Raw genomic sequence first — 23,473 nt, forward strand, 5'->3', positions numbered from 1 at the left:
CTGGCTAGTGAGACCATAGCCTACCCGTGCGCAATGACCCCTGGATCCTGCCACTGATGGTGAGGTTGGAGCACCTGAGGTCTCATTAGGGAGTTGCACTGATTCAGCAGTTGTTTTGGCAAAGACATGTTTTTTTGGAGTTTCTGAAACCTAGAGCGCTACTCAATAGGCGACTAACAAGAAACTACGCATTTATACTGTTGTTGCCGACGTATGTGTACACTGAACTTGGGATGTGCGTCGGCCCCGTGTTGAAATGCCGTCCAGTGCCAGTTGGTGCGTTTTTCGCTGATTTGTGCAAAATTCAACATATCTCAAAAGTTCAATGGTTGACCCTCGATTTTTTTTGATTTTTGTATAGCGTAAGCAACTGTCTTTCATGGGAGAATGGTCTCTGTAAGAATTATTCAGGAAGAAATGTATAATATTTGGGGTTTTTCGTGATTGTCCGGCCCAATTGGCAATATTGCCATTTGGGATGGTGAACAGAGCTAGGAGCAAATGCGACGCTTATGATTTATTTAAAGAAATAAATGCCCGATTTAACATCCTGCAGAATCAGGGGAATCGGGCGTTTCCAGTGATATACGACACAAATGGGTTGTCCTCATGCATTCACTTTGGAAACGCATTTTAAAATAGATGTTACGTCCTGTTAATAGGACACGTCATCATCGCGTACATTCGGGAAAAACTCCCTAACGAGACCTGAGGTAGTTTCGCTTCATGATCTTTTCGCCCCCAGTCGTTTCGCTCCAAATAGTAGTCGTTTCGCTCCCAACATTCGTGGAGTTGTATGTCAGAAGTACCCTGTACATTTGTTCAGGGAATTTTCTGTACAATTAACTGATAAAGGCCTATATTAATAAAGGGCACCCAATCATCCTATGGCAATGGCGAATTGGCATTTTGTCAAAAATGGATTAGAGTGACAATAGCCACTTGTGATTCATGCCTCACGTGCTCCTAATAGGGGCTATAAGGCCTAGCTGAGCTTAGCTGAGACCAGTGTGAGTGAGAGCCAGAGGCCTGATCCATTGACCATTGACTGTCAATGTCACATTGTGATTGTCATTGAAGAAAAAAGGATTCGGTTTGTTGGTTTGTTGCACCTGGTCCTCCTGGCTTATGAGATGAGCCCAGCAGAAGAATCCAAAGAGAGAACACCAAGCCTTATAGACTCACTCTTGAAACTCCCTTTTAGTCATCTACGGGTTAGTGCCTTTCTGAATCTCATGCCGATTGTAAAGTTTTATTCATATTGTAATTTGTATTGCGATATTTATTTCAGTTGGCTGATCATCTGTCGTGATTTTAGGTATAGAGACGGTGGCTACAAGGGCTGCAGTTGTTGCAGTAGTTACATGGGTCAAACTTGTGGTTACTAGGAATACAGTATACAGTGCTTACAAAATCGATATCAGTGACAGCGGAGTCTTGCCTAATTATAGAGTCGTCACCTGGTTACAAGGGATTCTATGCTTGGGGATGGTTTGCAAGGGAGAGGCCCCTTCAACTGTTGATGCACATCCTGACAATATCAGGCCATTTCACTTGATACATACTAACTAACCTAAAATGGACTCTGCAATTACCATTGAAAATTGGTTCTACATGTATGTTCTAAATGCACCCATTTTTGTCTTTTTTACATTCTTATGAGGTCATCCAGAAAATAGGACAGCAAAAATTGCTGTCTTTTCTTTAACAATGAACACCTGATCCTTTTCAATAAGTCATTTCATGAAGTGTTGTTAGACACAATTGTTACATATGTGAGGTAATATCAGTCAAAATATCCTCAGAAATATTATTTTCCTGTGAAGTGGATATTGGTGAGACTTTGCTTTCGTCAGCCTGAAAAATGATCAAGGTTGTCTGCCTTAAAATTCGCCACTTCAAGCTTGAGTACCCACTTGATGAGATTTGGCTGAATGTCAGCTTTATGTCATGCCCGTGTCTTTCAAGGATGACTCGACAACTGTAGTGCCTGGCCTCAGGTGTCAGGAAATATCACTTTATTCATGTATTGATAAGGGTGCACAAACTTGGCCAGGTGTTTCTGAAGTGGAATCGTCTGTAAATTGCATGTTTCAGACTGGGAGAGGTGAATTTTTTTATTTTAATCAATGATCTAAAAAGTTACAAGTAGATCTAAGTAGGTCAATAGTACACAAAGTCCCTGGACTTAAAGGAATCGTCCTCAAACTCTATTGCATGATTTGATATCTTCCAATAAGTTTAGGGTAAAATTACAAATCACCTGATATTGCTATCATTAAAAACACTTTTTGGCTGATGGTCTATTTTCAAGGGGGGGGGCAATGATGTGATTAATCAGCTGAGGGTGTCCTTAGTAGGGGGTTCTACAGTAAGTCCTTAGGAATCGCACAAAGCTACGGGTTTAGGCCTGTGAAGTAGGCCTTCTCTCAGACTTTGCCTCCATTCCAAGGCCACGGTTAGATCACGAGGTCTGGCTCATGAGATACAACCATTGTTTGTTCTACTTCCAGTCATAATGAATGCTACATAATATATCAACAAGATTGTTACATAAATGACCCTTCGACATTCTTCACAACTGAGTGCTTTGTTTGGGTCAAAAAGCACAGTGCGTTTATGGTAATTTCATGGTCAAAGTAAAATGCTTTATGGAGATAACAAGAAATGATTGTGAGTCAACTTCCTTTAAACCGAGAAAAATATGAGACTTTGGTTAAAGTTGACTTGCGAGACTGGACTTTTATAACGAGCTTGAACTTTTTAGTTCACACTAACGTAGAGGTACCGGTTTGATTATAAATTTGTCACGTTTGACAATGAATGTAACGGTGTTTGTTTTGTATAGTATGGATATTTAATGACAGATTAAGAAGATTTCATAATGTGACCGTATTGACCCAGTTGTGTTGTGACCATTTATCTTTCAGAGGATAAGTAAGCTGCATGCTTAGAAGTCAAAATGGTCAACAGAGAAGAGGACAGCGAGAAAACACCATTAGTGGGTATCCCAAGTGAGCATCAACGTCAAGATGGAATGACAGAAACAGCAAGGAAACATGACACAGGACGTGAAATCTCACCGGGACAGATTACGATCCCGGAAACAGAAAATGTAAGTCAAAATCTTCTCTTTCGCCTTGAAAATGAAATGCTTTTCACAAAGTAACACAAAACTAGATGTGGAGGGCTCTGAAGATAGTTTATTTGTCCCATGTATTAAAAGCCATATTTCTGTTACAACTTAACAAGCTATTTTTACCTTCCAGTATAAATTCAGCTTCAAGAAATTATGGATGTTCACCGGGCCTGGGTTCCTGATGAGTATAGCATACCTGGATCCTGGAAATATAGAATCTGATCTCCAATCCGGAGCTATAGCTAAATATAAGGTGAGTACTAAAAGGCCTCAATGCACATTGAGGCCTTGGACAAGGCACTTTAGAGAGGTCCCGTATTGACAGTTGTGATGTTTCTTTTTCAGCTTCTGTGGGTTCTGATGTGGTCGACTGTGATGGGATTATGTTTACAGTTGTTAGCGGCGCGACTTGGCTGTGTGACAGGTACGTGTAAAGGGGCAAGTAGTTTGAAACCTTGGGCGAATCACTTAACTTCTTTTGTTGAAAGTTCATTGTGAGGTTTCCTCCCTGTTTCAGGTTTGAATTTAGCTGACGTTTGCCGACTTGAGTACAACAAGGCTCCACGCATCGTCCTTTGGCTCATGATGGAGATTGCGATTATTGGGAGTGACATCCAGGAGGTCATTGGGTCAGCCATTGCCATTAATCTACTCTCTAACGGACAGTGAGTATACATGTTTATAAAGGCTGACCAACGTATATTGCCATCGAGAGTTGACCTGGAAGGCTAATCTTGATGCGTGCTCTCCAATGTCTGACAGCGTTGGATTGCTCCTCCCCAAGCCCACCTCTGACGTTACACCTTTTCCGACATCAGTCTGCAATACCTTATGAATCTTGTATCATTTGTACATGTTGCCAAAAGAATTCAGATGTTGCAGTCAGTTGAACTGAGTGCCTAGGATTACCTTGCATTTGGTCACAGCGAAGTTCTGCTTGTCACAGAGATGTCCTGGTCACATATACTCATTGAAGATAGAGAGATAGGGATCAAAATGCAATTCATTTTCGGGAGATTGAGAAAGAGGAGTTTGGTCTAACACATCGGTGTGAGGCACCACGGCACTCCATCTTACTCCTGATGAAAAGCTATGATACTTTTCTCTTCCAGTGTCCCAATCTGGGCCGGTGTGATCATAACAGGTGCAGATACTTTCACATTCCTGTTGTTGGAGAATGCGGGGTTAAGGAAGCTCGAGGCTTTGTTTGGTGTTCTTATAACAACCATGGCTTTCTCATTTATGTACATGGTAAGTCAGTGTCTGTGTGTGCGTCCTTGGGCAGGGTACCTTACAATACATCCTCTTGAGTAAAAGCTAAGTTGACTTCCTTGATAGGGAGGTCACTGGTTCGTCTCTTATCAACCCCAACAGTTATCTCCATCTAATTGTCCTTGAGCAGTACACCTTTCTCTATTGCGTCTTTCAAATAGCAATTTAAATTGGTACATTTTTGTCACAACTACTAAGTCCACAAATAAACCTTGAAAGAATCTATTCATCCTTCAAAACAGTCAATATGACGACCTATTCTTGTAATAGACATGATACCTCCTCTTTCAGTATATAACAGTAAAACCTGATCAGGGCTCCATTCTGATTGGCCTGTGGTTTCCATGGTGCCAAGACTGTGATAGTGCTGCTATCCAACAAATGGTGGGCATCGTTGGAGCAGTCATCATGCCGCATAATATATACCTGCATAGTGCTCTAGTCCTGGTAAGTCTGGCCACCACCCAACCAAACTGACAGCTTTTATTTATAAAAATCTTCAATCATATAATTGGGAAAATCTGCATAATATACCGGTACTAAATGTATTACATTTTCCTCTTCCAGTCACGAGATATTGACAGGACGAACAAAAAAAAAATCACAGAAGCCAATATGTACTACAGCATTGAATCTGGTAAGTATTTTAAATCGGATGACTTGATTTTTTGACTTGACTTATTTCATGGTCCTGCGTTGCAAGAGCATTCCTCAGTGTTTCCAATTCAGTGTGTGTGGGAAAGGTGGCACCACATGCTGTTTAATGTCTTTAGAAGGTAACTCATGTGTCCGAGTATGAACTAAGCTTAAGTAGGTCATGATCTGTCAACCCTTGAACCTCAGTTTGACAGATTTTTTTTCAATTTCTCGTTATTTTCAGCGATAGCTCTATTTGTCTCCTTCATGATCAACCTATTCGTTGTCTCCGTGTTCGCCAAAGCATTCTCTAATAAAGAAGAAGCAGCTTCTTTAGCTATTGCAGTAAGTCCTCACACCTTTTATCATCAATATTATTTTAATTGAGCCTTTATATGTCTATGTCAACAGAGTTGGCCGTTAGATTGCATTCTGTTGTCTATGTTTCAGGGCGAATGGATCAATGATAGTTATGGCCTTGCTGCCAAAATCATCTGGGGCATCGGCATTTTAGCTGCTGGACAAAGTTCAACTATGACAGTAAGTAGTCTGGGAAACTTATAACGTAACATCGAATTAACTTTTTCAGCACATCTTTGTACTCTAGTGCACATTACTGCACGTTTAATGAGGAATAAGGCCTGTGTCAAAGCTGAGGCCAACCACGATTTGTGTCTCTAGAATAGTGTCCTTGTTCTTACAGTCTCTTGGCCTCAGTTAGACTTTATACTCTGTACCTGTGCCGGTGTACCAGGGCACTGAAATGTACATCTGTTAATGAGTTTGATGACCGAATCTGAACTCAAACTCAAACAGTTCAAGGTCTTTGCACTCTCTTCATTTGAATAGACTTGGAGTCGGTCTAGCATATCACATGTCCAAAAAAATATCATATGTCAATAAAAAAGGCTAATTTCAAGTATTTTGCCCCAATCTCTTCAAACCTCTTTCAGGGCACGTATGCTGGACAGTTTGTAATGCAGGGCTTCCTCAAGATCCAGTGGGCAAAATGGAAGAGAGTCTTACTGACACGTTCCATCGCCATGGTTCCCACGATAATTGTTGCATTGATCGCTACCAATGACCTTGATGCAATGAATACCTGGTTGAACATTCTGCAGAGCGTCCAGTTGCCATTTGCCTTGTTGCCAATTCTACATTTTACAAACAGCCAGAGGATTATGGGGGAATTTAAAAATGGCAGGTGAGCAAAATGACTTTTGGTAAGGAGAATAGAAATTCTTTATCTCAGAATTGACAGGCTTGTCTGCTTCTGTACTAACTGATCATTTTGGGGAATGTGCAAAAACGACTGATAGAAGTTTTGTAGCTTAACATACCCAGAAGTAGAAATGACAATTTTACTCCTCTGGTATTTGGCCCATAATGCTTGTGGCTAAAAGACAAGTTCTATTTCCATAATGAACAGGTGATTTCACAGGATGTTTTGATATATTTACAGAGTAACAAAATCTGCTGTGTGGGTCCTAGCTCTTCTTGTGATGGGAATCAACTTGTATCTTGTTTATATAAGCCTGGTAAGTAAGTCAGAATCTTTCTTTGATACCAGCATGGATTGAAGTATGAACTAAGTGAGTTTAAAGAGCAGACTGGCTGGCTGGTATTAACTTGGAACACAGTAACACTTGTAGAGCATTTGAAAAGTAGATGCCTTTACTGAAGCTTTCTTGTTCATGATTTTCTTGCAACTTTCTGAGGTATACATCTGTATTTTCAGGCTGCTAATAAAGAATGGTGGATCTTCCTCATAGCTGGTGTTGTCTTGTTTGTCTATCTGCTATTTGTTCTATACTTGGTAAGTCGTTCTTCTCAAACACTCATGTACAGGCGATCCTCTCTATCAAAGATACATTAGCGACTGACAGATGATGTCCTTAATTGGGAGGTGTCTTGATCTCAGAGGTTGAATTGAAAGGAAATTTAGGGGCAAAATCTGTGTTCTTAGCACGAATCCATGACCAGTTACATGGAGATCTCCAGCAGCTACGCAGGACCACCGACTTTATGATAAAATCCGGACTGACTGTCTAAAACGTGGTGAACGAAAGAAGTAAAGAGGGTGTCGTGCTAACAGTGGCTTCTGTTCAAGGAGATTCCAGTAGCCAGATTGCAGGTTTTCCACCTGAAGTTTGTTTTGCATATACTAATAATGTTTTTTGTACAGGGTGTCGTCACTTTCTTCTTTCAGGCCATCGGCATTAGAAAATGGTTGGAATTAAAGATTTGGTTCTTTGTCAAAGTGAACGCAAGCACGACTAACGCAATTATCGAATATGAAGAGTATGAGTCTCGGATTATATCCTGTCTTGGTCAGGAGGGTCTGGAGGAGCACCCTCGAACCTCCAACACTTCTAACGTTGAAGAGAGCGGCACTGTGCAGGATGGTTATGCTGCTATAAATGGGCCAGCTTAGTTAACATTTTCACAGCCTCGGGGGGGGGGCAACAGGGTAGAATTTTGAAATGGAGTAAATTCAACCTCTTCATAAAAGACACCCTTTGAACTGTTCTAAGTAAAGAATTGTTTTGATCACAGAGGTCAAATAGCAGTGGGAGGCCCTGTTTATGCTCATTATGGGTCACAGATGACGGCACTCCGGCAGAGAAGTCTGTATCATTAGGTCCTTTCCATTGTGTGTTGGGCCAAGGCCAGTGGTCTGACACTACTTCATCTGGCACATTCATTTGAATCAACACAGTGACATATATTGTCCTTGGCCAAAGCACCTATAGCAAACCAGACCTAGGCACCCCACTGGGAAACATGGAGAAATATCTACATTGGTGGAGCTGCTAAAATTAAACCATTTACGGGTAGTTGAATGATTGTATCGGTGATGTCCCATAGGCTGGTAGGCTCAACCTATACATTCCCTTTAATGTTGGTGGTATGATATATTTAAAAAAAAGAATTATGTATAAAACAATGGGATTATTTTGTCTCGCTCATATGTACTTTTGCGATGCAAAGTTTAGGCCAGTCTGTACTTTGTGATAGAAGGGTTAATGTGCTTTTGTTTACGCTCCATGTCCGTTTATGGGCTGTTGTACTAAATACAAAGTATATTCATAATTGTTTTCAATTTTCTTTAGCCCCTGTTTGTCTTCAAGAGTATATTGACTTGTCACAACCAAGATCAAGAGCAACTGCAGGACCGTATGACACTTGCACAGACTTCTACACATGTGATTATTGTCACAACCAGCCACCTGATATTGTCACAACCAACTAAGACCAGTCTTCACATAATACTTGCATGTAAATTATCATGAGAGAGCCCCCACTGTAAAGTCGGTCAGGGGCCGTCTCGACTTCCTGAACGCGCGCGAATTCAGTAAACTCCCGGGACAGTCTAGTTCGTCATCCTATACATTCTCTATCATTCTGTATGTTAGGGTAGAAAGAGGCCGGTCCACTGCGTCCGGAGTGTAGTAATCAAAACAATGTCTGGCTAAATTTTTTGCGAATTCAATTTGAATTGCCATGATTTGGCGTGAAAGTAATAGTGTTGTGCGAAAATTGGTCAAATTCTATCAGAAAGATCAACTTCCACACCAAATGCACCAAGGAACGATCTTTAGTCAGTCAAACTTTATCATTTGCGGGCTACCGCGCTATCTATCACACGTGGTTGCTATCATCTGCATTGTAGTTCTACCCGTTGCCGCAACAGTGATTTTGGTGCATACATTATCGGCTAGTTTCCCGCTCGCTTCGTTGCCATGGAGTCTCCGGTCACGTGTTCCTCGAATCGTTCGTTGATTTGCTAGTCTCAGTACTGGCGGGCTGCCATTCTCGCACATGTTACTGTGGGCTGGGTCGGCCCCAAGATGGACAAACGATCGGCAATGGCTAGAGCTGACTCAATATGGCTAAAAGTAACAGCCACTTGGCTAAGTGGCTAGGAGGAAAACATTGAAAGGCTAGAGCCAACCCTGACATGTGTATGAAATAACTGTTCTTTCGATCGGTTCTCAGTCAAATGTGCGAGAAGTGAGCAGCTGACTCAATAATACCAAAACAAACAAGATTATAAATCGATACCGAATATCAACAGCAAGTAGGCCTATAATGTCTGCCCACACATTACAGTCCCATTTGGTCTGATTGTGACTTTCTCATTAATCTCACATGTTTGGTGCAGGAGAAGGGTGGAGCTATCTAGCCCGATTATGCTTGGTTGTGACTTGTCTCATCTCTCTTACACGATGACAGTGGACGTATAGCAAATTCCATTCGATATCCTGGTTGCGTAGGCATCGCCCGCCGTACATTTCGACACAACGATTCCGTTTGGCGATTTACAAAATCTTTCATCTGCCTTTGAATGAGTTGCGTGACTTGGTATATCTGTAGGTGATTATCACCAATGACAAACAGTCGCCACCGCATTGTTCCAAGATCAATCTAGGACATTGTCCGAAGCCAAGCTGCCGCCATTGGTTCTCACGGCGTCAACAATGGCACTTACAAGCAAACGACATGTGCACGGCGTTCGTGATCATCATAAGAGCTCATCATACAACTTCTATTTGATATTCAATTTAGGAGTAACGGGTAAAGCCTGTAGGCTTCGGAGAGAATTACACTCCGGACGCAGTGGACCGGCCTCGTCCCTCAACATGAGACAGTTTTTAACGGCTTGATAGGAAATACTTCGATTTTTCAAGGTTGCTCATGAGGTGACTAGAAAGTTGAAGTAAAAGGTTTTGTCATCTTCCGAATGGCTGATTTTATGCGTTTTGGTCACGAAAATTGTATTTGCCATGTCGTGCATATACATATCATTCGCTGCATCGATTTAATGAGGCCACGTGTAGCGGAGGTCATAGCATTTTACAATTTATCCGGAGGACACTAGAGTCGAGATGGGTCAGTCCTAGAGGACACTCGAGATGGGTCCTTGAGCACGAAAGATCAAATTCATAATCTGAGAGAACTCAGGTTCGATCTGGCGAGGTGGAGGACAAATTTTTCTATCAAAGTAATCTTGGTGCTCTCCCACAGCATGGACAGATGGGTCGGATGATGATGACGCCAGAGAGTGTGTCAACGAGGACAGAACACTAGCACTTTCGCCAACATCTTTTCATCAGGAGACCACTTGACCTCCTATCCTCGAATACCAGGGTCAGTCGTGTGCTCCTCTCCCACACACATACATGTAATTCAAAAAACTTGGTCATAAGTGCCAAGTGAAAAGCCCTGAAGTTAAGGATGCTTGACACCCTTCTAACAATACCAAAACCACAAGATGAAATTATACATCACCAGCGCAGACCATTCATAATTAAAGACCTAAGAATTTGCTTGAAAATTTTTAGCAAAGCATTTGCAGTGAAAGCTCATTATTCATGCGAAAACAAGCATAATCTTCTACTTTAGCAAGTACTGCATCTACTTGAAGGATCATCTCAATCTGTGACAGTGGTTTTCAATATTCTCCGCCTGTCTATATTTTTGGTATATGAAGAAGGAGTAAAAATGCCTGGTCTCCAGATGCCATTTTTTCCGTCTCACTGGCATGTTGAATATTTTTGATACAGCTTAAATCTCTTTGACCTGGATGCTCTCCAAACCATGCGATATTTCACGCATAACGATATCTGCGGCAAAGCTGAATACAATATATTCCTATTGAATGTCATCAAATCTATTAGACAGTTGAGTGAGTTTGAATACGCCAATATCTCTTGCGAATGGAACATATTTTCCAATAGGCTTATTCAGCGAGCATGAACAATAGCAAGGCCTATGAGAGAAGAGAGGTCTGTCAACATCATTACAGTGTAGGCCTAGGCAGTGTACAGTCCTCTCTCAGATTCGCTGCATTTAAAGGTGAGTTATTTTATAACCAACTCAAAAGTGGTGACGGGGTAGCTTCATTTCCCTTTCTTAAACATAGTCTCAAATGATGATATCTGATGATATCTGTGATTAACCTGCTTTATCAAAGAATCAGCGCGAGAAGAGTTCATCGATATCAAACTATGCGTATTTTCGTCATTTTGATTTGTTAGTGAACAAATCAAATTTGAAACAAACAGAAAAAAACATGCACATTAGGCAATGCACGTCCATACCCAAATACACATTCATTTCTACACCGGTTTCCACATTACTTCTCATTTAGTTGAAAGATGGCGCTGCTCCAACAAGTGTATTGCATCTACCTGGCCAATGGATGCATTTGTCTCATTGTTTATATCTATGGAATCACCTGCTTCGAAAGCGAACCGATCTTTGATCATTATAGGGACGCCGTCGGTCTTCTAGCAAATGCGGTAAGATCACGATGAATAAGAAGAACTAAAAGCATCTTGGCGAAAGGGTTCACTTGTTTCCTATAGATCTGTCTGAATAGAAAAGACGGTCTCGTGGCTCCTCAATTCATTTGTTTTCAAGGCCTCTGCTGCTGATAATGAGAAACCAGCCCTATATATAGGCCTTCTGGGAACAGAGTTCACTGATCATAAATTCTGCGGGAATAAGAAAAGAAAGCCTGTTGTTGACAGGATTCACTTGTCCACCGAGTACACTTGTTGACACCACAGGAACACTCGATCGATAGTAAAAAGTATTCTCTACCCGAAGAATAATTATTTCACCCTCTTCATTTCAGTTTCTCATAACTGCTATATTGTTGACAATTATTGTTAAACACCACGACTCAAATGATGGCGGCAAAAATAATACGGTGAAACGTGGCGCTGCAGCGGAAAAGTTGCAACTCCAAGAAAAGTATAATTTAGTGGAATCACTTGAGGCCGGAAACTCATGGCAGGATTGTTCACAATCAATGGACCAAGCGGTGCTAAACTTTTCCAATGCGAATCATGACGTTCACAAATATTCTCACACCGGAAACGGGCATTCTTTCAGCGCCACCCTGTGGTCAGAAATGATAACAAACAATCGTCTGCTCATATTCGGGACAATGTTGATCAATTTTATCTATGGATTACAAAGCTTGTTTAATTACACTCCGAGATATATGTTAGTGCGATTACTTTTCTCATACCCGGAGTTCGTAAGTATTTCAACCTGTTTCTAATTCCCGTCATCTTTTTGCGTGGTCTTTTGGTCTTTGCATGGTGCTTCCCTGGTATTTACAGTTTCCTGCCACCCGAAAAATGTGGCACTCTTCTTACTTGATTACCATCACGCTAATAACGCGAAGTGACAGTCGAAGTACATGTATATCGCTATCTCGAAACCATCTCTACAGAGAATAAAAAGGCAGTTCAGCTTTAAACAATGTAGGTGCTGACGTCATCACATACTTCGCTGTCAGGCTTAGCTTCGGCGCATGATACTTAATCTGTTTTTAACTTTTCTTTTCGTCGAGAGATTAATCCTCTAGGTTTTTTCGGGTCCGAAAGCGTTTTTGACCCTTCATCTTCATCTCAGATATATTCTTCGTGTCGTTCCAGGTGTTGTTTTTCATATACCCGTTCTTCCTTAATGTTTTACAAATACTCACTGGCGCTATGGTTATGGGAGCAGTGGTAAACCATGTTCTAAAAAGACATTCGGAAAACCGACGCAGCGAGAAATAGACCGGCGGCAAGCCACAGGAGTTTCTGGCGATGATGTAAAGAAGAAAGGATCGAGAATCATTCCATGTCTTCCGATTTTACAAACATTTTTATATTTTCCAAATTATATCATTATACCATAAATGTGTCAATTGGGTCTCATTACTTTTTATCATTTTTCAAGTTGTATCGTTGATTCATGCCACATTTCTCTGAAAAAAAGTTTCCCGGCAGACCAGTGTACCAGAGAGGCATTACCAGAGAGCTTCCGCATCCTGAACCTCATGGTCTTATACTCCCTTTATGTCTTAATGAGATGCAAAAACTTTGGTGGTCAAGATGCGCTATCCACGAATCATGAATCACGTGATTGTCACGCGCCTGGGTATTCACTGTAGTCTTCCCCGTATACTGTGTCGTTTGTCCCAACGAATTGACTCTTGGTGTAAAGATAGTAAACTCTCCAGCCAATGTTGATCAGTTTCTTACAAGAAGAATCTTTGAATATGCAGTACGTCCCGTATTTCGTCATGACAACAAACAGGAAGCTCCTACATTCGGTCATTCGGCTGCATTCGACGAAACATTTGTCTGATCTCCTCCTGTCGTGTGATTCCAAATAGATGCGCTTGAGGTCTCTTCCGGTACAGTCGCCAAAACGACGAACGTAACCTAAAATCATAAGATGAGATGAGCAAACTTCATCAACATTACCACTGAGCAAACAGAATCAAATCATACTGGCAAGGCCTGAATCATCTTATAAGACCCGGAACCGCAGCCAACATTAATAGACTGATAAACGTATAGTACCGCAGCCTGTTCAGCTTTGATGAAACCGCTGGCGATTCTCTTTGCCTGTTACCCCAGCCTCGGTTTGGTTTGAATCAGAGTGGGGTCGATCACTAGCCCTGACAAACGCAATCCAGAGTCGTATCCTCCTCCCCTCGCACACGTTACATAAGCTCGGTCGTATAGTGCCGAGTGTTGGTCTGAGGTTCAGGCTGATCAAAATAGAGAGGCCAAGAGATAATTACGTTAACGCTGACGCGTGTAAGGAAATCTAACATGCCTTTCTTATATTTCAAGACGGTAGATTTCTTTGCCGGTGGCCAGCACTTCAGGTCGCGGCTCACAGCTGTCCACTTCCCATCCTTCTGACATGTTCGGCTGGCCGTCCACAACTGTCCCCCTGTGTCCGACTGTCTGTCCCAGTCCTCTTCGCCATAGTCCCGCCCTCCGCCACTAAGTTCGCCCGGTTTCGGCTGCCATTTGCAGCGATATTCGACCCGCGTCTTGGGTTTGAATCTCGTCAATTTCTTCTCTTCCGCCTTGAGGGTGCCAGGCACTATCCACGTGGCGAATTGAATCGGAGTAGGCTGCGGACAGTCAATCAGCGCTGTTCGAAAAGGAAAGATTATCCATAAACAAATGTGTTGACCGATCGTATGATAACCTCAGACGTGGCAAAATGAGATTAAATTTCTTCTCACGACGGTTCTCGACCAATTTTACAGTCAATTTAATGTACATATGTATTGCCAAATTTCGGGCGACGCCTCTCAAGATCACACATCTGTCTGAACTGCGCCATTCTGAGATGAATGTGACAGTCATGATCACTTGCAGAAATTATCAACATCAGCGATACTCACCTTTACACTTGAATTTGGCCTTGGACCACGTCTCATTCTCCTGACAGACTATGGAGGTTCTTTCCCCAGATATCCAGAAACCCGCATCGCATGAATATTTATGCTCCGTCCCGATTGCACCACCACCTCCAGAGACAGATGCGTGCGGTTCTGTAGGAGGTGCTCGGCATCCTTCCTCTAGATCAAATATAAGATATGACTAGAGTAATGTCACTTTAGTACTCTTCACTTCTTTGGTCAGAAATCTTGTAAATGTTTGACCCGTAGACACGTACAGTTTTAGATGGAAAAACGTAGCGTTCGATGTGAAAGACAGGCAATATAATTTATATATCCAGCTGGCCAGGCCTACTATTTACTGTAAACTGGTCAAGTGTCGTCATGAGTTTTCAGCAATGCAATGTGATGTACATTGTGCACATAGGTGCGACCGCCTTGAAAGTCGCGACGGCTCCTCGCCGACATATACTTACTTATACAGGTGAAGTTATGCTTTGACCACGTCTCGTCCTCTTGGCATGTCAACTGCAGAGTCGCCTGGTGATATCCCTCGACGCATGCGTAATCGGCAAATGAGCCTATTGCGACGGCACTCCCCGTCCTCTCCGTGTTGGGCACGTAAGGATGGTCCGGACACTTCATCTCTGAAAGAAGAAAGGCCATGAAATAAATAATGGTTATTTGATAAAGAGCCAAACGCTTATAGCGTCTGCCAACCGTGCTTGGACATATTAAAGACTGTCCTATCGCTAGCGGGGATACAACACTCTTCCGTCCACCCAGGACCGTCTTCCATCCAACTCGAGATCCTGTCGACAGGATGCACCCTTTAGCAACAATATCTGCCGTCCACCAAATCCAATCGCCAAGATGTATGCATGTCAGCCCTACAGTAAAAGTCCGGTCAGCATAATGTACCTTTCACATAAGGAACCCTCCCGTCCTTTATAGCCTTGGGGGCCAGTCGCCAGGACTACGACCTTCTGCCGTCTTCCAGTCCTGACTAGACTCCTAGGGCAGTCCATTGCGTCATTCTAATTGGCGACAGGACGACGCCGGTCCAATGCGTCCGGAGTGTAGCCCTGACAGGATGTGCCTCTAACTGATTGGTCAAACTTTGGGTCGCCAGCCGTCGCAAAGATGTCCATTATGTGCTTACCATCACAACGGAAGTCTGTTCTGGACCAAGTGGCGTTGTTGAGACACTTTACTGAATTATTCCCGCGAGGACGAAAGTATTGTCTACACTTGTATGTGACTACGTCGCCCTCTGTGAAGTTCTGAGTGTTTGCTTCGACAAGAGATGAAGCGGCGATGTCCGGTGGAGTTGGGCAGACAACACCTGTTGTTGAAATAAAATATAATCAACCAGTTGATCCGTGCACAAATGGCATACGATACATCGGCTAATTTCACATTTCCCGATTTTGGTCGGCGTATTGTCCCCATAAAATGTACCACACACACACCCTCAAAGTGACCCGGAGTGATAGAGGTCTCATGCCTTTCGCCTATACACTCATACGTTTTTGAGGGTAGGACTAATTCCTTGGATGCAAAACTGACGAAACATATACGTACGGCTACAGACGATGTCTTTTCCCGACCAGGATCCATCTTTGTTACAGACTCTCGCGTCACTGCCGCCAACCTGTCTATACCCATAGAGACAATCCCAGACCGTCACATCTCCCACCAGGCTCTCTTTCAGCTTCGGGACGGCATTCGTCACATTCACCGGATGACATGTGACGTTGGATGCTTTATCTTGACCTTCTAATCCATCAAGGTCAAGGCTGTCAAGGTCATCGAGGTCAGATGCTTGATGCGGCTTCGCCAAATCAGCGGGTACCTGCAACGAAGGATATAATGTAGTTATATAGGCTCGTTCCCGAACATGTGCATGTTACGGTAGGCTCCTCGGCAAGGAGCCGTCTCGAACACTTTACAGAGAGTCATCAGCTTCGTGGGAAATAGCATATATCCTAGGATGTCCTCATTGCGTGATAGCTAACTAATGAAGACCAGTATATCACCCCTCGTCTCGAAGACCTCTATATTTTTTTTGGGGGGGGGGTAAGGGGTTTCGCACGTTTTCAATTCTAAATATAAATATAGCTCACCTGAATAAGGACCCAACAAACGGTGCCCAAAATTATAAACATGAAGACAGTTCCCTCACAAAAAATCGGCCGATGACTCTGAGCCAGTGGTTACGGTCAATTTTACGAAAATCTGCTCCTCTCTTGGAAATCAGTGATGTATATCAACATGCAAGACTTTCAACAATCCTATCTTGCCACTACTCTCATAAAAAACGGTGTCCAATATTCCTTGAAACGGTTTCGTTGTTTTATGTAAATTCGTATTTGCTTTATCTCTTAGGTACCGTTTATACATTCTTTTATCATTACTTCGCTAACAACAGATCTCAGGCCGTACATTAACTATAACATTACTGACTGATCAATCCATATCCACATGGCTTCTTCAGTTACTTCTAAAGAAAAGATTTGCCGATCTCAACTTGCCCGCAAAACGGGTAATTTGCGAGTAATTTGTTGTAATGCGACTCCTCCTTTAATTGAAGCGATTCAAGCGCCATCTGGCCTCTTGGGTTACACTAACGCCGCCATATTCTGCAAGAAGGAAAAGAAAATTTTGGGTATGTCACTTCGTACAAAGTGACCGATTTTGAGCGGTTCTGACGGATTTTTATAACTTTACCATTGCTGACATATCAATTATATTCCAAAGATTATAATGATCAAGTATGGTGACCTTGAAATGTTTTGATCGTCTAATAATCTACCCTGTTTGCAACCTCGGAAAAGAAACAAAATGGTTTGTGTACATCAATGTACAACAGTACACAGGCTACATACACACGTCAGAGTTGACATTTCCGTTTTTGTCTTGCAGGTGATCCTGCGGTCATCCATTGGTTATATGTCGCCAGACGATGACAAGCCATTTGCTTGTAATGCCCCGGGATGTGGGATGGTAAGTCCTGCAGAACTGAACTGAAGGCTGAGTGAAACTGAAAGTGACTGCTGAGCAGTGCAGATGCAGTGACTGAGTGAGGGCTGGGGCTGGGAGTGAGAGCAGCCTGCCTATTCCTCTCCTAGTCCTACTCTGGCTGGTATTTCGGTTTGACTTTCTGGGCCTTTGCCATGGGCTATACATGTATACATAGCTTGTTGGCTGCCAGATTTGTGGAGACTGGACTGGTTACTGGTGCTGGACCGGACGGTTCATGGGCTGGTTCTGTTGTACCTGAATTGGTGACTAGAGCTCCCAGCTCCGTGGCAACTGGACTGATCACTGCTTCAATGTACATGTAGAAACTACATTACTGTCAGCCTTCTTTTGTATTGAATGAAGGATTATAAAAAGATATTTTTTCCTTCATTTTGCAGAGGTTTACCAATGAGGACCATCTCACAGTCCATAAGCGTAAACATGAGATGTCCCTGGCTCTTAACTCCTCCTCAAGTGCGAAGTCTGTTGCAGCCCACAGCAGTCTCTTTGTGGGTAAGAATCCAGGTTTGGTGCCTCGGTGAGAGCAGAGATGCTGAAGTGAAAAACTGATAGTATAAAGATGACCTAGACTACCGATCTCATATTTTTCTGATCAATCCCAAGTGGAAGGAATCTCTTCATTGAGGCCAATCTTCAGCCATCAGTGATCACATTAAAATTGCTTGAACTTTAATCTTTAAAGCTTCAAGATCGTTAAGATGAAGTACAGAACAATTTAATAAGTCCTTACCAAAGTTAATCTCTCGCAGCAGATCAAACTCCGACACCAACCAAGTTCCTTAGGAACTGTGATGAGATAGGACTCTTCCATGAACTCAGCAAGAACCCCTTTGAAGAGGCATTCAAGAAGGCCTCAGATGGCCTCTCCACAGGTTTGGTGAGTAAGATTTGTCAAATGAAATAATCCAAAATGGTACCCAGCTCGCTCCAGAGTAGAAACTAATCCTTTTTAGCAAGACATTTTAGAGAAGGGATAATGATTGACATGGCTGAGCTCAGACCGACAAGTCTGTTGATTTTATATAAAAAACTACTCCTTGTGATTGGAGTAAGGGTACTGGTACATGACATATATGAATATAGTTACTCAGTGACCAAGGTGGAAAGAAAACTTCAATACAATATGACTTGTGGTCCTTTTTTCAGCCACCTATACCTGGTCCCACCCTGGACACCCCACAGGCTCTGGATACTCCAACCTCTGCCCTCTTGCACAGCATTTCCAAAGTCATCAGCATGCCAGGGCAAACCCTGGCTCTAGACACGCCAACACACGTCTTGGACACGCCAACACCGGTGCTTCTTCGACCCCTATCACGTGTTGAGAGTCATGACATACCTGAACTCTCCGCGGATAATATCATAACCATCCCATTTACGGAAGCAACTACACCAGTTCCACCAGTAGAGGTCGTCTCAACCATGACAACGACGACTGCTAACGAGGCTGTCAGAATCAAACAGGAACCTAATGAGATGTCTCAGTCGGTATGTATAGAGCCTCTTGGCTATTTTATCCTCTACATCAAGAGTTCCCCTCAAGGTCAGCTTCGCCTACCCCTCGCCTGTCGGACAGGCATATGTACCCAAAAATATGGCTTTGCAAGTATGTTGCTGATAATTTCAGTGTAGAATCCTTTGTTTCAAAGTTGAAAAATACTTTTACTGACTACTTTCCCCTTTAGACTTCATGATACCAAATGTTTTGATCTTCTTTTTAGTCCCCAGTGACAACTTCTCAACCAGTTGAGACCACCCCTTCACCCCAACAGGAGATTGAGCTGTTTGCTAGTGGTGTCGCCCCTGATCCCACGATGCAACCTGTAGTGACGTCACATGTCACCTCAGCGACCCAAGGAGCAGCAACAACAGGGATTCCTGTTCCTAATCCTATGGCTACATTGTGAGTACTTGCATTTGTTCAAGAAAGTTTAGATTCTGTTGACTTGATTTAATTGTCGTAATTCAGGAAATCTCGGGAGCTATTACTCACCGTTTCCCTTTTGGAAAGCATATAAAGAAATCATATTATTTTTCAGGTCACCACAAATCCTTAAAGGAGGTCAAGTTGCCACGGTGCAAATGTTCATTCAGTTGCCCAATGGGCAGACGATACCCGTCAGTATCCCAGCAGCCATTGCACCACAGACGTCACAGGTTGTTCCGAATAGTAGTGCACCGGAATCTCTTGTAACAGTTACCACAGCAACCAGCTCATCTGCCCTTACAAAACAGGTATGTTTATTATCATTAAGAAAGTGCACTGAACTCATGAGTTTTCCAGTTGAGACGCAGAAACTATCTCAAAGTGTTAACAGTTGTCAAATCTGTCTACGGTGTTCAAACCTATCGGGCTCTTTGTGATTCACGTTCCAATTTTCTCATGCCATTTGAAATGTTTTTACATCTGATTACTCCAGAAATTAAAGGCTGCGCTCTCTCAGAACAATCCACAGAACATCATGAACAGTAACATGATGGTTATGACAGAAGCTGTTGAGAGGGTGACATCGATGGAGCAAAACTACATGGATTCGATGTCGGTATCGAGCCCCGAGACACCACCGACGACGATTCCAACCATCGTGGCGTCGGCCATCCCGAGGATAGATGTGGTATCGCCGGCCGAGTCTGATTACAGTTTTTGCGATCCAGATTCATCGACTGTTCCAAGGTAAGGCTGATGAATATTTCTGTAATTGTGGTGCACCGGTCCAAAACATGACTCTGTGGTCAATCGTCTCGCTTCCCAGTGATCCATTTGAAGCAGACAAGTTCACATGTAAGGAAATGTAATTTCAGATAAGGTGAGGATTCTTTGTCTTCCAGGATGAGGAAGATAAGTACTTCTGATTAGCCTTGTAGAAATGAAGTGACAAGATGATTTCCAGTTAGTCACCACTCCTTACTTCTTTGCCGATAAGTGTGAAAGCTCTGGACTAGCTATTGATTCCAAATTGCAATCTCATGCCAAACATTTGTTTATCAACAAGATCTGTTTTCTCTCCATTGTACACGTAGCAAGCGATCAAGGCTGGAAGAAGGAGATCCTGACGAAAGACGCAGGAAGTTTCTCGAAAGGAATCGTGCTGCAGCCGCCAGGTGTCGCTACAAGCGGAAAGCATGGATAAACGGCCTCGAAAAGAAATCAGACGATTTGGCAGGAGTAAATCAGAGACTGACTAGTGAAATTACATCGCTGAGGACAGAGATCGCTCAACTTAAAAGCCTGTTACTTGCCCATAAGAATTGTCCTGTGACACTACAGCAGCAGGCTCAACAGGGCCAGTTAAATCTAGGTAGGTGTTGTTGGCAGAATTGGTATCTGCCTTGGAGCAAATTAGCAAAATATGTTACTGTTAGTCTCCAGTTCTTCTGAGCCAACAAATCTTGATCTTTCTAAAGTAGGGCCTTCAAATTACCTTCATGAGAACCACAAGCCAAAAAGTATCCAATATGGCAAAATGAGAAACCTGTCTCTCTTTTAATTAGCATTTAATTTTTCTTCGCAGACATGTTCATTGAATTCTTCCTTTTGAATTCAGCTATCTTTCAATTATATTTCAGTCTCGACTCCTGAAGAAATGGACGCTGCCAGTTCACCAGCATCGGCTGGAATAACCGTGGTGAATACTGTTTCTACAGCAACAACTGCATTGAAACAAATACAGAACAAAGCAGTGCCAATCAGCACTTTCCTTTCTCAGAACAATATACCTATCGCTTCTGCATCAACTGCAGTTCCCTTGGCAACCGTTGCCCCGGCTACGGTTGCCGGGGGTGTTAATCAGACATATATAATTGTGACAAATCAGCCTACAAATGGACAGTCTTGATGTTAGTAACAGAGGCTTGGGGTCTCTGTTTTGTTTTGGGTTTTTTAGCCTGGCTTTTGATGTTTATTTTTGGACAGAAATGGCAGATATTTTAAAGGGCTGTGCTCAGCTTATTCTCATTTGCTTGCAAGTCTTATGATGTGGCGTGGAGTTCCCTGGGCGCTCGGCTTTCGCCCATGCCGTCAGAGATCGGAGCATCAATGCAAAAGGTGACCGCTATGACTTATTTCATGTCATCTTTATTTTACAGTTATGTTATTTTTGTAAAAATGTCTATCTGTAAATTTTGTTTCAATAATATTAGATGTTTTAATCTCAAAGGCTTTATGAAGTGTTATGTGTAGTGTATATGTTTGTAATATATGCTCACCTAATTAAGAATCTGGTGCAAGGTATCATTCAGATTTAGTGATAAGTTTTTAGCTTCACAAAACCCTAAACCTTTCTGTCGCTTATTTTGCAACATGGTGTTGTGGCCTGCTCGGCTTTGGACAAGATTGAGGTTGAAAGTGGTGATTTGTTGCCAAAATTAGGCAGGCCTAGTTTCTAGCGGATTCAATGGTCACTAGCTCATTAGGGAAGGTAGACATGTCGGGATGTCCTTGATGTTGTATGCTAAACTTGACTTAAAGTCTCATTTGTATACATGTATAATATCTGTAGGCTGATGCCACAGGTATTCTGTAATATATAGGTGCAGGCCTGGTACTATTTCGAGCAACTCTTCCTTTAAATGATGTAAACCATACATGTACATACTTCAGAGGATTTGTATGTTCTTGTGTACACATGTTGATGTACAGATATTGACAGTATAGAATTGATGTACATTCATAGAAATATGTATGATACTATTTAAATCTTGTTCGTATATCTCAAAGTATTCTCTGTTTTGTGGAGTATAGCAGACTGAGTTTGAAGGCAGTAGTGAAATTGTGAAATGTTGGATTGAAGAACTATTGTTTATTCTCATCCTGGTTTGGCGATGTATATTATTTGACACTGTCACACCATCACTCCTGGGTGGAACCTGTTGTCCGATGACTGGCTCTGCCTGTCACATGAGGAACAAGAAGTCGAGCCTGCACTGATAGGGTAACTCTCTCTGCCCATATTCTGCCTTGACATCTGCTGTTATACTCCCTGCCGAGAGGAGGGTAATGTTGTTTTATTGAGATATTATCAATCACGTTGTGTACATGTACGCTCTGTTCGTTCTTTACGACTTTTTGGAATCGTAAATAAAGAATTGGTTATCAAAGACTTGTCTTGTTGGTACATGTAGCTATTACTAGTGAAAGGGACATGACGTAGTGGACACAGCATTCTGCCAGTGAGGGTGTGCCATCCAAACTCCAGCACACATTCTGCAAGATTTTCCTCGACCTCTTGGCCAAGTGTCGAAAGGCGTGGCTACATGAAACGTGGCCAGAGGGCGCATACCAGGGTTGGCGCGCCTGTTCGCATTTTCGCCACTTGCGAATGCTGCACATGAGTGGCGATTATGTCTGGATAAGAATTTTGCGAATTCAATTTGAATTGCCATGATTTGGCGAGAGAGTTGTGCGAAAATTGATCAAAGTCTATCAAAAAGATCCACTTCCACACCAAATGCACCAAGGAACGATCGTTAGTCAGTCAAACTTTATCATATTTGCGGGCGGCCGCGCTATCGCACATGGTTGCGATCGTATGCATTGTAGTTCTACCCGTTGCCGCTAGCGTTATTTTGGTGGCGCTGCTGGTCGCCTTACGCATACATTATCGGCTTGTTTCCCGCTCGCTTCGTTGCCATTGGAGTCTCCGGTCACGTGTTCCTCGAATCGTTCGTTGATTTGCTAGTCTCAGTACTGGCGGGCTGCCATTCTCGCACATGTTACTGTGGGCTGGGTCGGCCCCAAGATGGACAGACGATCGGCAATGGCTAGAGCTGACTCAATATGGCTAAAAGTGACAGCCACTTGGCTAGTAAAAAGTGGCTAGGAGGAAAAAATTCACAGTGTCAACCCTGCATACAATAATGACAAAATGTATTAGTAAAGACCAACTTGTGGGGATCATTGGATGAACTATCCTGGAGCCTCTGTGGCTGCGCAAGGAAGTGGGAGTCTGATAGACAAATGTTGAACACCGCAGAGGAAGCACTGGTAAAGGGGCTATAGTCAAAGTGATCCTTTCACACCCAGCACACTTCCATGGACCCCATGACCATTACTTGTCATATTGGGTGATATGAATAAAGACTAGTAAATGCTTTTATCTAAAACTCCATGTACATTTACACTTGGCCTTTCTGTACAAAATTGAAGTAAAAGCATTTGCTAGCCTTTATTC

General features: G+C 42.7%; 3 protein-coding genes and 1 long non-coding RNA gene across 5 annotated transcripts; 3 read left to right on the forward strand and 1 right to left on the reverse strand.

Annotated features, from left to right (window-relative positions):
- Positions 1-846: 846 nt before the first annotated feature.
- Positions 847-8,140, forward strand: LOC135498109 (uncharacterized). Its single transcript, XM_064788280.1, has 14 exons — positions 847-1,214; positions 2,931-3,115; positions 3,270-3,392; positions 3,485-3,563; positions 3,657-3,804; positions 4,252-4,390; positions 4,703-4,858; positions 4,979-5,048; positions 5,292-5,392; positions 5,498-5,587; positions 6,001-6,251; positions 6,510-6,585; positions 6,786-6,863; positions 7,257-8,140. The coding sequence occupies exons 2-14, from the start codon at positions 2,963-2,965 to the stop codon at positions 7,479-7,481; spliced, it is 1,689 nt and encodes a 562-aa protein (XP_064644350.1). The 5' UTR covers positions 847-1,214; positions 2,931-2,962; the 3' UTR covers positions 7,482-8,140.
- Positions 8,141-10,286: 2,146 nt separating this feature from the next.
- LOC135497952 (uncharacterized) lies at positions 10,287-13,072 on the forward strand. The gene is made up of 4 exons (XR_010448973.1): positions 10,287-10,906; positions 11,202-11,352; positions 11,691-12,098; positions 12,502-13,072. It is a non-coding gene; the product is annotated as an uncharacterized LOC135497952 (long non-coding RNA).
- Positions 13,073-13,083: 11 nt separating this feature from the next.
- Positions 13,084-15,973, reverse strand: LOC135498325 (sushi, von Willebrand factor type A, EGF and pentraxin domain-containing protein 1-like). Its single transcript, XM_064788580.1, has 7 exons — positions 15,843-15,973; positions 15,421-15,603; positions 14,735-14,905; positions 14,262-14,438; positions 13,679-14,005; positions 13,122-13,278; positions 13,084-13,090 (listed from the first exon to the last, which is right to left on the reverse strand). Exons 3-7 carry the CDS (start codon positions 14,901-14,903, stop codon positions 13,084-13,086), a joined length of 837 nt encoding a protein of 278 aa, XP_064644650.1. The 5' UTR covers positions 14,904-14,905; positions 15,421-15,603; positions 15,843-15,973.
- An 886-nt stretch (positions 15,974-16,859) lies between these two features.
- On the forward strand, positions 16,860-22,386 carry LOC135497950 (cyclic AMP-dependent transcription factor ATF-2-like). 2 transcript variants are annotated; one of them, XM_064788000.1, is made up of 10 exons: positions 16,860-16,926; positions 17,184-17,264; positions 17,681-17,795; positions 18,053-18,180; positions 18,450-18,791; positions 19,025-19,206; positions 19,343-19,538; positions 19,724-19,977; positions 20,325-20,602; positions 20,871-22,386. In XM_064788000.1, the coding sequence occupies exons 2-10, from the start codon at positions 17,211-17,213 to the stop codon at positions 21,137-21,139; spliced, it is 1,818 nt and encodes a 605-aa protein (XP_064644070.1). In that variant the 5' UTR covers positions 16,860-16,926; positions 17,184-17,210; the 3' UTR covers positions 21,140-22,386. The 2 variants fall into 2 exon arrangements, with proteins under 2 accessions (XP_064644070.1, XP_064644071.1); XM_064788001.1 differs by having other exon boundaries at positions 18,056-18,180.
- The last annotated feature ends 1,087 nt before the right edge of the window (positions 22,387-23,473 follow it).

This window comes from Lineus longissimus, chromosome 13, assembly GCF_910592395.1.
Source record: "Lineus longissimus chromosome 13, tnLinLong1.2, whole genome shotgun sequence".
Taxonomy (NCBI): Eukaryota; Metazoa; Nemertea; class Pilidiophora; order Heteronemertea; family Lineidae; genus Lineus; species Lineus longissimus.